This window comes from Ovis canadensis, chromosome 13, assembly GCF_042477335.2.
Source record: "Ovis canadensis isolate MfBH-ARS-UI-01 breed Bighorn chromosome 13, ARS-UI_OviCan_v2, whole genome shotgun sequence".
In the NCBI taxonomy this organism is placed as follows: domain Eukaryota; kingdom Metazoa; phylum Chordata; class Mammalia; order Artiodactyla; family Bovidae; genus Ovis; species Ovis canadensis.
The window spans coordinates 55,056,694-55,073,414 of NC_091257.1; the positions used below are offsets into that span (position 1 = coordinate 55,056,694).

The 16,721-nt window shown below is 47.9% G+C and overlaps 1 protein-coding gene across 9 annotated transcripts in view; it reads right to left on the reverse strand.

Moving 5' to 3' along the window:
- RALGAPA2 (Ral GTPase activating protein catalytic subunit alpha 2) overlaps positions 1 to 16,721 on the reverse strand; it is a 277,106-nt gene that overhangs the window by 238,582 nt on the left and 21,803 nt on the right. For all 9 annotated transcript variants that reach the window (XR_011248179.1, XM_069547852.1, XM_069547851.1 and 6 more), the window contains exons 2-3: positions 13,751 to 13,861; positions 11,179 to 11,231 (exon numbers count right to left, since the gene is read on the reverse strand). Coding sequence is in view for 8 of the 9 variants with exons in the window: in XM_069547852.1 (XP_069403953.1) it covers positions 11,179 to 11,231; positions 13,751 to 13,861 (164 nt within the window). In the remaining variant the exon portion in view is untranslated. The remainder of the gene's footprint in view (positions 1 to 11,178; positions 11,232 to 13,750; positions 13,862 to 16,721) is intronic.

Genomic DNA, 16,721 nt, shown 5'->3' on the forward strand with positions numbered 1-16,721 from the left:
AAAGGTTCAAATATCAATTTTTAAAGACAATGATAGAAATGATAGAAAATCCAAAGTATATCTCCCAAATCCCAAAGCATACAGTAGCCCTCCCCCCAAACACAAAAGTAGATGAAAAAAGTTAATGCTAATTATCACACACAAAAATAATAAATATAAATAAGTTAAATTCCTCTACCAAAGACCAAGTCACTCAGTACTGGTTTCCAAACACACAAAGACGAACAGCAAGAAATACAGAAAGTGGCATAGTAGCACATAATTCGACCCACAAGATGTGGTTTTGCTCTGAGTAACCCACTGGCTGGAACACCCCCAAGAGGAGTCTTCTTTACACCCGAGGTTCTGATGCAGGAAACCTCAGTCACAACCAAACCTGCCACCCCTTCTTCAATTCAAGCTTCTATTTCCTGGCTAGAAACTGCATTTTTCAGATCTCAAGTTTGATACCAACACAACCAGCTGTTTGTTTTTTCTGTGCCATTTTTCACAGAACAAGAAGAAAAAAATTTTTTTACATCCAGAGAGTTTCCAGGCAGAGAAATAACCACTCCTCCAGGAGTTGCTAGCACGGGGTTCCTGTACCCCCAGAACCTACAAGGATTTAAAGACATTTAAACACCCACTTCCGCACAGTTAGAAGGCATTGCAGACCCGCAGTCAGCTCACGGCGAGCTCCTCTGCCAAGTTCACCCAGGGAACACCAGGTCTGCAGGAGCAGCTAATGCCAGCAGGCTTTTCAACCTGTCCCGCATGGCAAGCATCTCATACGCTGGGTGTCACTGTGGCAGCCACCACCCTGCATCCAAGCAAAACACGCCACAGAAAACCGATCATCGTAGGACAGCAAACACACGCACAACCGTCTCCTAAACTGACACATGAAGAAACTGTCCAAACTGTGCTCATCTATGAATTCCAATCAATTTAACGGGAGAGAAAAGGGTCTTTACGTATCTCCTGCTGTTCTAACAGTAAACACAACGTGCTCGAGTTTTAGTGTGAGGTTTCCTTATATGTGGTCCTGACGCAGACTCTACCCTCTGCCCTTGCGGGGCTCCTAGGAGCATCTGTGGGTGCTGCCTCCGGTGGACCCACTCCTGGAGGTGTCAGCCACCCAGGGCCACGGTGCAGCCACAGGAGAGGGGCCAAGGCACCCCAGCTATGGCAGAGGGCCACTGGAGTGTAATTTCACACAGCCGCAGGCTTCTCTAACAGCTTCAGTATCCCCTCCCTCCCAGGTAAACTGAGTAATTTAGTATATCCTATTGGGTCAGTCCCAAGTTTCTCACCTAGAAGTCACAAGGCATAAGGAAAACTGTAGTCTTGGTACTAAATTTAGAAGTTAAAATGTCCAGTGAAAATGGCTCCTTTCAACTCAGGCACTGTCATCTAATTCAAATTATTATTAGTAACATGTAAAAAGATTGCTGAATTGTAACCACAATCAGAATTCTAGAAGCGATTAGATGTTTATATCCTGCTTCCATCTTCCCGTCTGCAGAGATCATAAAGGTTTCATGATCAGAAGCAGATACGTGCTCCAGAGACAGAAGACCCGGCCCCGGGTCGCGTTATCTCCCCAACATCTCGTGCAGGGCCCGGTGCTACGGCGCGATCACTGAGCTGACTCACCACCCCAGCCGACACCTGAGACCAGGGAGAAAGGGCACAGCTGGACCCCAGCCTCCCCTGTAACCACGGCTTGAGGAAGTCTCGGTGGTGCTGGGGAGCAGATCACACATGGTTTTGACACGCACATCCCCACCTGCAGTTAGCTGCTCCCAAACGAGGGCCCAACGTTAATAAAAACGGCAAGCATGACTAACGCTATGAAGAAAACCAGGTCAATTCTATGTCTCTATGATTATTTTAAATATACACAATACCCTTATAGTTGCTGAGGGGAAGGGATGGTTGGAGAGTTTGGGAAGGTCATGCACACACTGCTATATTCAGGATGGATGACCACCAAGGACCTATTGTATAGCACATAGAACTCAACTCAATGTTATATGCCAGCCTGGCTGGGAGTGGGTTTAGAGGAGAGTGGACACATGTATGTGTATGGCTGAGTCCCTTTGCTATTCACCTGAAACTACCACAACATTGTCAATCAGCTATACCCCAATACAAAATAAAAAGTTTAAAGTCTGAAATAAATAAATAAGTGAATATACATAACATTGTAACTGGTGTTACAATAAAGACCAGTGTCATAACAATGACCAAGTACCCTGGTCATAATAATCTGGGGCATTGACTCCACTGGCCGACTAGAACTCAGGACGGGTTGAAGGGTGGAGAGGAATTTCTGTTGGCTCTATTCTCTGGGGATCCTGACTTTTCTCAACAGCAATCAGTCATTTAGAATTACGGCAGCGACCCAGGAGCTGCACTCGAAGTTGGAACCAGTCTTTTAAGAAAACAAAACAAAACAAAACAAAAATCCACAGAAGCATCCAAATATCTGAAATCCTCAATAAGAACTTAGATTTCAAGGAATTAAGAAGAATCTGCTTTTTGTATTCATTTTATTTCTTCTTGTCCGTTCTCCACTCAATAGCAGGAAACTGGTCCTTACAGGAAAAAGAAATAAAAAGCACTAACAGTGTGAGAGACCCTCGGTGTGGGGTAGGGAGCCGCCCAGGAGGACTGCTGTATGGTGGATAGTCTGGAATAAATAATGACAAATAAAGCGGAGGAGACCAGGGGCTGTGGAAACTCGCTAACTGTGGCATTGCTCTGTGTTTTCTGCTCAGAAGAGACAAAGGCCAGTGACTTAATCCTACCGATCACCTGCCCTGAATGCACAGACCTGGCCGTGATTCAGGGCAAGGACTTGCCCTGAACCTCTGCAGGAGTTTCGAACTGGTCTTCATTTTCAAAGAGTTATAAAGGATACACAGATCCACCAAAAGAAGGATGGTGGGGGAGGGGAGAGAGGTGGGGAGGGGGCAAACAATGGTTTATAATCCTATTATAGCCGTGATTCTAGTTTCACTTCAGGCAAGTCTTCTTCATTATTAGTATCTGAGGTAGAACGGGACTATTAAGTGTGAAAAGATATAAATAAACGCATGTGCATGGTAAACAGTCAATACTGAAACGGCACAGGGAAAGTAACTGGACAGAGCGAACACCAGCCCATCATCTCCTCTTTTCCCTCATGGCCTGGGGCTCTGCGTTGGTCCAGCTGACTTATTATCATCTGGAAGGCTACTGAAAGTCCTTTCCCCCTATTTTGAGGAAAAGAATTTGAGGCTAAACCCACTATTGATATAAGCTCCCACGGAACACTGAAAAACAAGAGAGCCCAGACTGAATTCCATTAAAGTAAAGAGAGAAAGCCCACTAGAGTCCTGGACTCACAGCTGGTCATTATGACTCCCAGACACCAGTGTGCCCAGCAAGACTGCCCAGGAAGGGTCCCCTTCGAGCCAGCATCACTCCCACAGATGCCAAGGAGGAGGCCGATGTCCACATCAAAGTCATCCTCATTAGCGAAAACAAAACCTACGGGCCCCAGTAATACCCTGCGCTTCTGTCGGCCCCTGAAGAAGCCTCAGGTCACCCGTGCTCTCCCGGCGGCTCACCGCTGGCTCTGAGGTCCAGGCTTCTCCCACCAGAATCCCCCACCAACGGAGGGGTGGGGAGGAGAGCAGGCAGCACCCTGGGAGGAAGGACAATGAAGCTGTTTTCTTTATCGGGGGGATGGACAGTAGGGGGGAGATGAAGTCTGACCTCGTTTGACAGCCCCTGATTTAGAATGCTCATTTCATCTTATCTTAACATGAGCACAAACAGAGGAGAATGAAATTGTTTTCTGACTTTTCAACTCTGCATCTGCAGAAGGCCACTTCCCCAACCAAAAGGCAGAGGTGTGTTCCCTTCGGCCAAAGCCTCCTTCCAGCAAAACCCTAAACCTGTGGTGAAGTCCCCTCCCCAGGAGCACAGGGAAGGGTCACAGGCTGAGGACTTGAGCAGGTGCCTGAGGAAGAAGAAACGAGTCTCCCAGACGAGGCGCCCAGGCTCTGCGGGAACATACCATAGCCTCACGGTCCGGCTGGCAGCCACTAGCAGCGTGTGGCCACCTAACTTTAAAATTTACATCAAATAAAACTACGTACAATTAAAATTTATGTTGCTTAGTCACGCTAGTCACGTTCCAAGCACAAAGTGGCCCAGTGGTCGCCTAATTGCATATGGAACAGTCCCATCATCCCAGAAAGTTCTGGTGAACAGGGCTGCTCCAGAGAAGAAAGCAATGGGGACATTTAGAGACTCAAAGGTTAACTAGAGGTAAATGGATTGAATATTAAAACTAAATAGAAGCATGAAGCTAAATTTAAGGCTAAAAAAAGACTTCTCCGCAAACTTCTTATTTTGAAGACGTCTTGTTTGGAGACTTCGGTCAGAGCTACCTTTGTGCGACCCTCGGCTTGTAGAACTGAGGTGCCCCCAGAACTCAGCTGGTCCCACCCCTGCCACAGAGGCGCAGGCTCCAAGACAAAGGAAGGCTCAGGGCCTCGGTCAAGACCACGCGGCTCGCTGTACCAAAGCCGGATCCAAACCTCGCCGGCCCTTCTGCTAGCTTTCTCCTATCTCTTTTGTCCAGGGAGTTTCAAGTTAGGAAAGAAAATACTTTTTTTAGCAGAAAAATACCACATGACCCCATGGGAGATAAATGGAGAATTTAAGAGGCTTTAATCCAACAACAAATATTAACAAGTGCGAGGCGCTGTGGGGGGCCCAAAGGATGCTATCTCAGAGCAGCAGGGCCGGCCCAGGAACTTCCTGTCTGGTTAGGAAGCTAAGAGAGGGCTGCCTTCAGGGAAAACCAGGAACAACCAGCTGGGACAAGCGGGAGTGCATTCTAGGAGCTCACAGAGGACAGTGGGTACCTTCAGCTGCAGATGCCAGGAGAAACGGGTGGGTCTGAACAGAGCCTGAAGAAATGGGCCAGACGAAGAGGAGCATAATGGACAGGCCCTGAAAAGAAAACTCTGTAAACCAAGAGGCAGGAGGAGGGAAGCTGTGCAGAAAGAGGCCTGGGTGGGACGGGGTGGGTGGATGGGGAGGAACGGGGCAGGGGTGGGGGGAGGGGGCGGGGAGGCAGGTGGGGGCGCGGTAGCAGGTGACAAGCCCAGGGCAGGTGACAGCACTTTCACAGAGTGGCCCCTACAGCCAAGCCAGACGGAAGCCTGCACAGGAGACCCAGGGATCCCGAGTGTGAGACCAGCTCTGACCACACTTCACAGGAGGTAAAGACCCCATTCAGTCTCTGGGGAGGACAAACACAGGGTTTATTTAGTCTCCTAGGGTAACCCGGATAAATTCAAAACTAACGGATCCAGGAATCAAATGTCCTGTAGATCTGTGATTGCTAACTGATATTGGAAAAACAGATGAATAAGTAGCATCTGAGGCCAAAATACATGTAAGTTTGATATGAAACCTCTTCTGCAGATGCATATTTTAACTGGGGAGTGGGAGGCTGGGGAAACACCTTGCTGTCAAACGATCCAAACACCCCATCTCTCTGCTAAAGGAAGGATAATGTATAGCATGGCAGATAGCTAGAAACGCATCTCTTTAACAACTGTGGCTTCTCATTTTCTCGATTCCTGATGCTCTGACGCCTGGGGCCCTGCTGGACTGGCAGAGACCACCCTCCCCAGGGTTAGCGGATTCCTGGATAGTACCTGCCAGCGCGCCTTCAATATGCAAACCAGCCAAGCTCAAATCCACACGCGGCCACCTCCGTTTCTGGGTTCTCACTGCCTGGGACACAATCTCCTGCCCAAATCACCTGGGGACCAGGTCCTGGACAGCCCGGGACCACCCCCATGGCCCATAGCCTGCTGAGAGGATTCAAATAATCTGACCCTAAACCTGCTCTGCCTGCTCATGACTTACCTGGCCCTTTCCTTCCCACAGAAGCCATCTCCATTCCTCTCTCCCCTGCTCTCGTCACCTTGGAGCTTCTCTCCAGGGCCTACCTGACGTCCCACACCTCCTGCTTCCGGCACTGCACATACTATAACAACCTCTGCCTTCATGCCAATCATCTTTAGGTCTGTGAGTCTTCCCACACCCAATTAAAACAAACTCCAAGAAGGGTTAAAAACCTCTCAACTGGTGAATCCAGAAGGATCTCAAAGTCAAGTCAGTTATTTGACCTTGAAATCCATTCACCAGGTGCCTGACATTCCCGCATCAACCCTCTTTTGACCTATGTAGGTAGCCACCTCAGGGGCCACCGTCACTTCTGAGAAGGGCCGTTCAGAATTTTCTGACTCAGAAGGTGGTTACCGGCACCCTGACGTACCCGTTCTCACCAGGGACTCTTCAGTTTACCACGAAATGTAACACGTGCTCCATAAGGGCAGGGGGTTCTGTCCATCTCACTGCTGTACCTCCAGCACCTAGAAGGGCGCCTGACACATAGTAGGTATGCGATAAACACATCTAATGAATGAATGGCATGCACAATAATAGGCGTACGCTGGTATCACGGCCCTTGGAGCACAGCTGGATCATTGAGACTCCTAAGTGGTGCAGAGCCCAGTGGTGAGTTCAAGAATGGGTTCCAGAGTGAGACCAGAGGTTCAGCCTCTAGCTACCATTGGACAGATATGCAACCTTGGGCAAGTCACCTGACACAATGAAGCCCCCATCCTTCCATCCATAAAAAACTGAAAAGACAGTATCTACCTCCAATTTCCTGAAAGGATTAAACAGGATGGCCCAAGTGAAGCATTTACCTTCTGGTCAAGACAGCAATGGAGACTCACGGCATGGGGCCCCACACCATCAGCTCCACATGCTCGTTTGAAACACACAGCAATGATAGATGTTTTGTCTTTTTTTTTTTTTTTTTGGCTGCACTGGGTCTTTGCTGCTGCACGTGGGCTCCTCTCTGGTTGCAGTGCTTGGGCTTTGCATTGCTGTGACGTCTGCTGTTACAGAGCCCTGGCTCTAGGCATTCAGGCTTCAATATTCGTGGCCATGGGCTTCATTACCCCACCACATGTGAGATCCTCTCGGACCAGGAATTGAACATGCGTCCCCTGCCTTGGCAGGCAGATTCCTAAACACTGGACTACCAGGGAAGTGCCATGAAATATGTTTTTAGAAGAAGAGTAAAACTAAGGAGTCATAACCTCAATAAGTTGTGAAAAACGTCACTGTGAACCAGCAACAAGAGAAACTCCAAGTGATACAGAGGTTTGAAACTACAGGCAAGGGTGGCTGAGATCAGCTTCAGAGGGGTACTGTCCTCCACTGAATATAAAGGCAGATGGAACGGTCTGCCAGCTGCCTAAAGGAGACTCAGCCTGGACTGACACCATTGCTTCATCCAAGCAGGGTGATGTGGTTGGTAGCTCACTACATCGAAAAAAATGACTGCTTCCTTCCTCAAAGGTTCCCGTCTAGACAGCCCTGACTTACAGGGCAAGCAGTAGCTCCCCTAACAGGCTCCTCTTTCTTGCCTTCTTAACTCCCTTACCTCCGTGCTTTTTTCCAATCCATTTCTTATTTATTGACCATCTTTACACAGTAGCCCTTCTGCAATTTAACACATCTTGATAATTCCACTTCTTCTGAAGGAAGCCTTTCCTAATTATTTACACCTTGATAAGTGTTTATCTTCAAATCCTCATAAACCACCTCTTTTTAAGTGGCACTAACTTGTAGACGGTGGCGACAAAGTTACACAACCCCCAGAACAAACCATGCAAATTATAACCCACCTTCTGAGGCTGGAGACAGAGACAACATAAACAAAAACAGAAGCGGCACAGGTTCATTTTTCACTCGTGTTTATGGCGCCAGATGAAGGTTTTATGAAGCTGTGAATAAGGTGTATTTGTTCTCTTACATGAGCAACGAACCCCCTGCAGATGGTAATGTATGGGAAGTAACACCCTCCTTAATTTAAACTTTCTGAGCACAAGGAGGTGTTGAAACCAGCCCCCCACCCCGAAGGAGTGTAAGGCTACAGGCTCTGATGGGCTTTCCTGTTGTGGGGCAGGGACAGCAAAAGTTAATTGTCACTTCCATGCTTCAGGGACACAGGGAAACCAGCAAGGACTTAAAACACAGCCAGAGAGGAAGCAGGAGGGAAGCAAATGCCGAATCCAAGGAGGACCCACGGACACCTTCACATTCTAGATCTCGTGCCCACCCCAACGTGGGTGTGAGAAACTGAGCCTGGGATGCCAGCAAGGAACCAGGACCCCAAACAAGCACATTCTCAGACCCCAAGCAAAAGCAAAAACAAACCCTTTGAGGAAAAAAAAAAAACAAATTAAATACGCATCCCATGAATTCTGATCTCAAAGTGGTATCACAAAACATATAAGAGAAGAAGCTACTGCGAGAGATTGAAGAAATAACCAATAGCTTTAGACAACCAAAGACAGATTTCAGATAGGAGAATGATCAGCGTCAAATCTTCCATGTTAACTGTTTCAGAAAGTAAAAGATGTCTAATAATGAACAAAGATCAAGAGACAATCAAATGCAACCAGCTACATAGGAATACCAAACCAAAAGAAGTTAAAACATGAAAAGAAAAAAAAAGCAACAACACACAGAGGGACTTCTCTGGTGGTCCACTGGTTAAGACTCCGAGCTTCCAATGCAGGGAACGTGGGTTTGATCTCTGGGTAAGTTCCAGGATACTGTGCAGTGAGGTCAAAGTTGGTTATAAAGCTATGGAGACAACTGGCAACATCAACAATGAAACTGGCCCAGGAACTGCTAATGGATGTACAGGACAGTGCTGATTCAAGAAGTTTTGCAAAGAAGACAAGAGCCTTGAAGATGGAGAACATAGTGGCCAGCCATTGGAAGTTGACAGGGACCAACTGAGAGCCATCATGGAAGCTGATCCCGGTCCAACTATACGAGAAGTTGCCCAGGAACTCAACATCGACTGTTCTGTGGTATTTGAAGCAAACTGAAAAGGTGAAAAAGCTCAATAAATGGGTGCCTCATGAGCTGACCACAAATCAAAAAAAAATTGTCATTTTGAAGTGTCATCATCGCTTATTCTGTGCAACAACAACGAACAATTTCTCAATCAGATTGTGACAGTGAATTTTATACAACAACTGATGACCAGCTCAGCAGCTGGATGGAAAAGAAGCTCCAAAGCTCTCCCCAAAGCCAAACTTGCACCAAAAAAGGGGTCACAGTCACTGTTGGGTGGTCTGATCCACTACAGCTTTCTGAATCCCGGAGAAACCATTACATCTGAGAAGTATGCTCAGCAAATTGATGAGATGCACTGAAAACTGCAAGGCCTATAGTGGGCATCGGTCCACAGAAAGGGCCCAATTCTTCACGACAACACTCGACCGCACGTCACACAACCAACGCTTCAGAAGTTGAACGAATTGGGCTACAAAGTTTTGCCATATTCACCTGACCTTTCACCAACTGACCACCACTTCTTCAAGCATCTCAACAATTTTTTGCAGGGAAAACACTTCCACAACTAGCAGGATGCAGAAAATGCTTTCCAAGAGTTTGTTGAATCCTGAAGCACAGATTTTTATGCTACAGGAATAAACAAACTTACTGCTTGTTGGCAAAAAATGTGTTGACTGTAATCGTTCCTATTTTGATTAATAAGGATGTGTTTGATCCTAGTTATAATGATTTAAAACTCTGGGTTTAAATCCGCAATTACTTTTGCACCAACCTTAACACTACAACTACTTCCCCTAATAATAAGTAACGATTTGGAGATAACGAAGATTAATCCAAAGCAGATAAAACTGAAGGGATTATGAACCTTAAATGAAGGGCTGGGCCATAAGTTTTAAAACTGGGGATAAGACCAAGTTTTTTGAATTCTTAGAAAAATAAGCAATTAACCAAATCAGAATTTTAAAAAAAAATCTGAATAATCATAAAGTAATCTGCAAGGAGATCAAACCAGAGCCGGGATGGAGTCAGGGAGGAGGTACACTGCAGTTTCTGGACCTTAAACTTACTGGCAAGGTGGGGGTGCTCAGGGAGCTGGCGATGGTGGGTGTGGCAAGCCTGTGAGCTTTATCCTCACACTTTACCTCTGTGTAGTGGGTTCTTTAGCAAATGCATTAACCTTCTACATAAATAATGTAAATTAACAGAAGAGTTCAACCGGCAATGGTCAGTAGAAACCTGTTTAAATGACGGACATAATTAAAGCTCCCGTTAAAAACAGCTTCTCTGCGCCAGCTTCATTCACAGCAGGGTAACCACAGGAAACACAGCCAACCACCACAAAACATGCCCTGAATCAATGTCTGGGACTCTGAGGAAGGAGCATTGCCCTCGGAGGAGATGGGTGACCAGTGACGGACTACCAGCCGGGAACCCGTACCAGGCTGGAGGTTTCTGCATCTGTTTTATTCCACGAACCTGAACAGCCTTCCCTCTCGGCCTTCAGCCAGCTCTGGCCACTTCAGCCAGCTCCGCAGCAAATACATATACGACTTTCCTCAACAGTCACGAAGCTGGTCTCCCACCAAGCTCAGCACACGTCTTTTCAAAGCATGAATCATTTCTAGATAACCAACAATTAACGTTCAGAACCTATAATCTGGTTCCAGTGTAGTTCTCAAGGTATCAGTAATCTTATCACTTGTCCAATACATTTAGACAAGAAAGACCCTACTCTTAATAGATCAAAAGCCACTGCCATCGTTCCACTTTTGGAGAGAACATATGATCAACACTCGTGAACACAGAGACACATAGGTGGCAACCTCAAAAGCGGTCAGGGAAATATATGTTAAGAACAGTGAGTTTTTACATGTCAATTCGCATATATTAAAAAGAAAAAAATTACCTCCAGAGTTGGTTGGGGAAATTTACATAAGACTTAGATGGAAGTTTACATATAGATTTATACGACCTTTTTGAAGAGCAATTTGGCAATATCAACATTTAAAATGTACAAACATCTCCATCTAATAACTTCCCATCTAGATCCCCACACAGGAAAAATTCTCCCACAAGGGGGAAAAAGAAAAATCACAAGAACATTCTTAGCACCTTGTTTGTAAAAGGATACACATGCCCATCATTTTTACTTGTCTTCAAGTAACATTAAAAAGATCTAAAATACTATGTTTTTGATGAGAATCTTAAAAGCTAAATGAATTAATAAAAACTTACTTCAAAAAGAAAGAGAATGGAGTCCAGCTCCTCCCTTTGTGACTTATTAGTCCCTGGAATAGGTAAAAAAAGAATTCATTATTATGACAATGTGCCAATTTTAAGATATTAAAAATTAGGTTAAAATTACATTGCTGACCCTGGATCTGAACCCCCACAGCTCTGTGAAGCGGCTGTCACTCATTCACTCAACAAACTCTGAGGATGGCCTCCGCGTCAGGGATTCTTCTGGTACCTGAGGGCACATGAGTTCACAGGTGTGAACCCCTGCCCTGGGGAGGCTTACATTCCGGCAGCAGAAGGCTCTCCAGAAATGAGTGAGGAAACCAAGAAGCAGATGGGAATGCCCCAAAGGGCAGTTTGGGGTTGACTAGGGAAGTCGGGGACACCCTGCTGATAAGGGGATACCTGAGCAAAGACGTCAAAGAGGTGAGGGAGCAGCCACAGGGAGACACAGGGTACGGAAATGGGGGGTGGCTGTGTTTCAGGCGGAGGGACTGGACAGCGCAGGGTCCCCGTGGGGGAGCAGGTCTGCAGGGGGAGGATACCACGAGGAGGCCCTTATGTCTGGAGCAAGGGGGGAGTCATGGGGTGAGGCAGGGGGGAGTCATGGGGTGAGGCGGGGGGGAGTCATGGGGTGAGGCGGGCGGGCAGGCAGGGCGTGAGGGGACCAGGAGGCCACTGGAGGGTCTGCAGTGTGGAGCTCATGACTGACAGACGCTGTAAAGCAACCCTCCGGCTGGTCTTTCCCAGAGATTTTGGCGGGGATGGGGTGGGGTGGGGTAGGGTGGACAGGTGGCAGGGAGGCCAGTTCTGAGGTGGCATTGGTAACCCAGGTGAGGACAACAGGAGGAGGCCAGGAGGAGAGGTCAGGAGGAGAAGCCGGGGGGACAGGCCGGTGATTCTGGATACGTTTTGAAGGCAGAACCAACAACACAGGTTTTGGCCGAATAACTGGAGGGCTGAAGGGATCACAAGATGATTTTGTTATTCCTAGCAACCATTTTCCTTTCTTCTTTTGTTTTGGTAACTTCCTCCCCTGGGCTCCAGTCAACACACAGACTGTACTAAAAGCAAGAAACTGTAAAGCCTCTCCCTCTTTTCATCGGTCCTTTGTTGTGACTCTCTGCAGGAGATAGAAGGCAACAGAGCAGCAGAGTCTTCTCCGCATCAAGAAGGATCTATTTCTCTCCAGCCCCAGAATCTGAGAGGCCACGTGACCTGCTTCAACCACGGTGACAACAGCAGATGTGAGGTGAGCTCAAAAAGCCATACTTGCCAGCAGGTCATGGAGCCCTGAGGCCACGAGTGCAGGAGCCCAAGGAACCCTGCCAGCTGGGCAAGAGGGCCCACGTGAAGGAGCATTAAGGCGCCCTGGGCAGCAGCTTGGCCATCAGGACATGTGTGAATGAGGCCACTCGCCACTAGCCAGTCAGAGGCAGGAGCCAGCCCAAACCAGAGGAACTGCCCAACAGATTCATAAAAATCACAAACTAAATGACTAGCGGTTGTCTGAAGGCACTCAGTGTTGGGATGGTTTGCTATGCAATTTGTTCCGCAGCACAAGCTGACTGATGGTCTTGAACCATCAAATTTTCCTAAAGGATAGAGGGAGGAAAGGGAGAACAGGGATGGAGGAAGGGCTTTTTAAAAAATGAGGTTTGTAGATTATAATGTTGTTTCCTTAGATACCAGGTTTTAATTTTTTTTCTTTGCTATTTTAATTGAATATATTATCACACTACTATGAAGTAGAACAGAGCTGGGAGGCAAGATAAAAATCACACCATTCCATATTTGAGATATCTACCAATTGGGCAGAAAAGAATTTAAGTTCAAGATGTGTACCAATTTACAAATCACGAGGGGGAAAAGGTAAGAAATTCATTTAAAAAGAACAGGTGCTGGCATTCTGGGCCCAGGTGCACGTGTGTGCTGATGTAACAGAGGCTGGAGCAGTATCCCCTGAAGGGCCTAAGTGGCAGCTGTGTGGCCTCCATGCTCCTCTCTAAGGCCTCTTCTTTCCATGTGACCCTGTCTCAGCCCACTGCACCCCACCCCCAACCTCTGGAATGGAACTCACACTTCCTGCGGTTTTCCTTTTATTTTTATAGGTATATATCTGTGTGTATGTGCAGAGTCTTAGCTGCAGCACGCAGGCTCTTTAGTTGCAATATGCAAACTTAGTTGCAGCATGTGCGTTCTAGTTCCGTGCTGCTGCTGCTAAGTCGCTACGTGAGCAGGGATCAAATCCAGGCCCCTGGCATTGGGAGTGCAGAGTCTTAGCCACTGGGGCAACCAGGGAAGTCCCCTTCTGCGGATCTCTTGTCTTTCTACTTTCCCCTTGGCTGTTTGTTGTTCAGTTAACGCCTGTACGAGAGAAAGTTCAAGGGAAAGACCCAACCGCTGTGAGTTCACAGCTCTGCTAAGTGTTAGGAAAGAGAGGAAGCTTAAAGGCATGTAACTTGTAGCACATGACACACACAACCTCCAAGAACTTCCTGTATTTTTATTAAAAAAAAAAAAACAAAAACAGAACTTTATATATTAAAAAAATTGTAGAAATTCTTACCTTTTAATTTCAAACTATTTTCCAGTGTTATAAAATTTTCATAGAAGATGAAATATATTTGAGAATAGTTGGTCTCAAAAAACTGCTTAAGATCGCTGGCATCCACATTGTCTGAAAAGAAAAAGGTCCCATTTACAACCATAAACTTACATGATCATCAGCATTCACGAACAATCTTTTCAGAAACAAAGGAATGCAAAAACCAGTCATGTCCCCTCATAAGACAAAACAACGCAGTAAAGTACATTTCCGTCCACTTCTTTCTCCACCTAAGGGGAGCTCTGAGATGACCTGGGGCATGTCCCCTCCCCCACCCCCAGACCTCAAGGTCATAGCCAAGGTCACAACCGCTATAGAGCAGCTGGAAGGTCAGGGGTTAGTGAGGGTCCTGGGAGGGACAAGATGATTTCCAGTTGGGGTGGGGAAATAAAAGGTGAGATGGTTTAGACTCAAGCCATAAAGGATGGAGGCTTCCAGGTGGCGCTAGAGGTAAAGAACCCACCCGCCAATGCACGAGACATTAAGAGACTCAGGTCAATCCTTGGGTCAGGAAGATCCCCTAGAGTAGGAAATGGCAACCCACTCCAGCATTCTTGCCTGGAGAATCCCATGGACAGAGGATCCTGGCAGGCTACAGTCTATGGGGTCGCAGAGTATGACACAACTGAGTGACTTAGCACACGTAAAGAAGGATGAGTCTAACTCTGCCAGGAGCACCCCATGGCCCAGTCTCTCCTCCCTCCCTCCAGCTCCCACATCAGGCCCTCCCAACCTGCCCACATCCACCTGGGCCACTGGTCACTGCATCCCTCCAGCTTCTACGTGACCCATCTGGCCCCTGCATGGACACAGTGGGTCCTGTGTTCCTAGCATCATTCCATCCATGTGTCTCCCATGTGCTTAATGTTGATAAACCAGGGCTGCAGGTAGATCGACTGGATGTGCAAGGAATTCAGCCCAGGAATATGTCCCCGCCACCCCACCCTGGCCCCTGCTGTTGGCCAAGCCAACAATACAGCCAGCGTCCCTTTCAGCTCAGGTCAGAAAAGTCACCCACTGTCAACACACCTCTGCACAGGTTCCTCAGAAAACAAGGTTGTTTGTGCCTTTCCAGCAGTGTCCTGACAAGGTGTTAGCTCTTTGGGCATTCTTAAAATTCGACAAGATTACTCAAGGGGGAAAAAAAAAATGTTGCTATTCAATCTATAACAGAGTCGGATCAGCTTTGGGGTCTTAAGTCTGTGAATACGTGAGAACACACCCACTGCCACGTCTGCATTCTATAAAGTTAACATTCACACTGCTGAATCTAAAGAGCTGTTTTCCTCTGATAACTACATAGCGCCTTTCATGGAAAAATCTGAACTGGTTCTTTGAAACAATGTACCTAAGATGTTGGAAATATAGGAACGGCCAAGTTCACATTCCCTTTCTTGTCCGAAAATCACAGGGAGCACAGAGCAGTGCGAGTTCCCGGTAACTAACAAGTTTACCTGCGTGCCAGCTAAGTAACGACACCAGGATCCTTAATCCACACGAGCATTACCGTTCTCATGAGTGACACAGCCTTGCTGTGGAGTCCTCCAGTGCCTTCCTCGAGTGTGCCAGTTCCAAGGGCTTTGTTAAACGTTTACTCCAACACCAACTGCTCAGAGGGCCTCTGAACCCTCCCCAGCCCCCAGGCCAGGTCAGGGCCTCCGCTCTACAGCCCACCACCCTTCTTCCTCCCAGTTACAGACTGTGTCACACTGCACTCCATTTCCTGGTGCAACCCCGGGCTCAATTCTGACGGAATGATCTGTCTCCTCTATTAGAGACACCGCCCACCTCACAGACCCCCAGGTGGTCTGAGCAGGGAACACAAACATTTAGCTCAATATTTTCTTGAATGCACTAAATGAGACAAACAGCCTCTAATACACAATCATGGGGCAGTGACCACAACGTGTAAGCCATCAGATCTCATGCCGACACGAAAGAGGCGGCCTGACCCTTGGGTTATCAGGAGGGAAACGTCACCCCTCTGCGGAGGTCCCTCCGGCTCTGCAGCCTCAGCTCTCATGGTCCGCTGCAGGCTCCAGGGAGAGTCCAGAGGCTTCTCCCCTCACCTTCTGCTCTTCCCGCAGCTGCTTGAGCGGAAACTCAATCCCCATCCTGGTTCCCAACCCGCCTCCAGGGTGCTGGGTCCTCCACCATCCCACTGGGCACTGTGCCCCCATACCTACCCAGGGGTCCCTGCCTCCCTGCTTCCCCTCCGCAGTCCCCTCTCCACGCTGCAGTCAACAGGATAACGGAATAAACCAAATCAGTAGCACTGAAAATAAAATCCAAACCCTTTACCACTACTCCATAGCCTTTCCTCTGCTCAAGGGCAAGTCTCCCCAACACCACACTCTCCATGCTGCCCTGCACTCTGGCCGCTGCAGCTTCTTTCCATCTCCCGAGCCTCCTACACGTGTTCCCCACCCCCGATCTTCATCCAGCTCATTCCTTCCCATCCTTCAGAGCTAAGGCCGTGCTCAACCTCTGCAGGGAAACCTCAGGGGTCCCTGTGGGCCACGGGTCACCCGCCTTCTCTGGAGTCTGGTGGGCGGCTAGCCGTGAGTGGACCAAAGCCACAAGACGCACAGAGAGGTTGTGGGCCACCAAGATTCCATCTTCCCTGGGTTCCCCTGGTCCTTCAGAAACATGCCAGGGTCAGTGACCTGAGCACAGCGGCTCCTTGTCAAAGCTGAGGGCCTCACGCAGATAGGAACACCCTTCAGAAGCCAGAGCCCAGGCACCCCCTCCCTACCGCTCCCTGCCTGTTCTGTTGATGAGGGGCGGCCGGATGGAGCTTGACATCCTCAGACAAGACACTGTGATGCCCTCAAGGTCACTCCGCACACAGCGAAACAAACAGCATAACATCTGTAACTACGCACTTTGTTTACCCCGGTGAGGACTCCTCGGAGGTCCAGGAGTCCCCCTC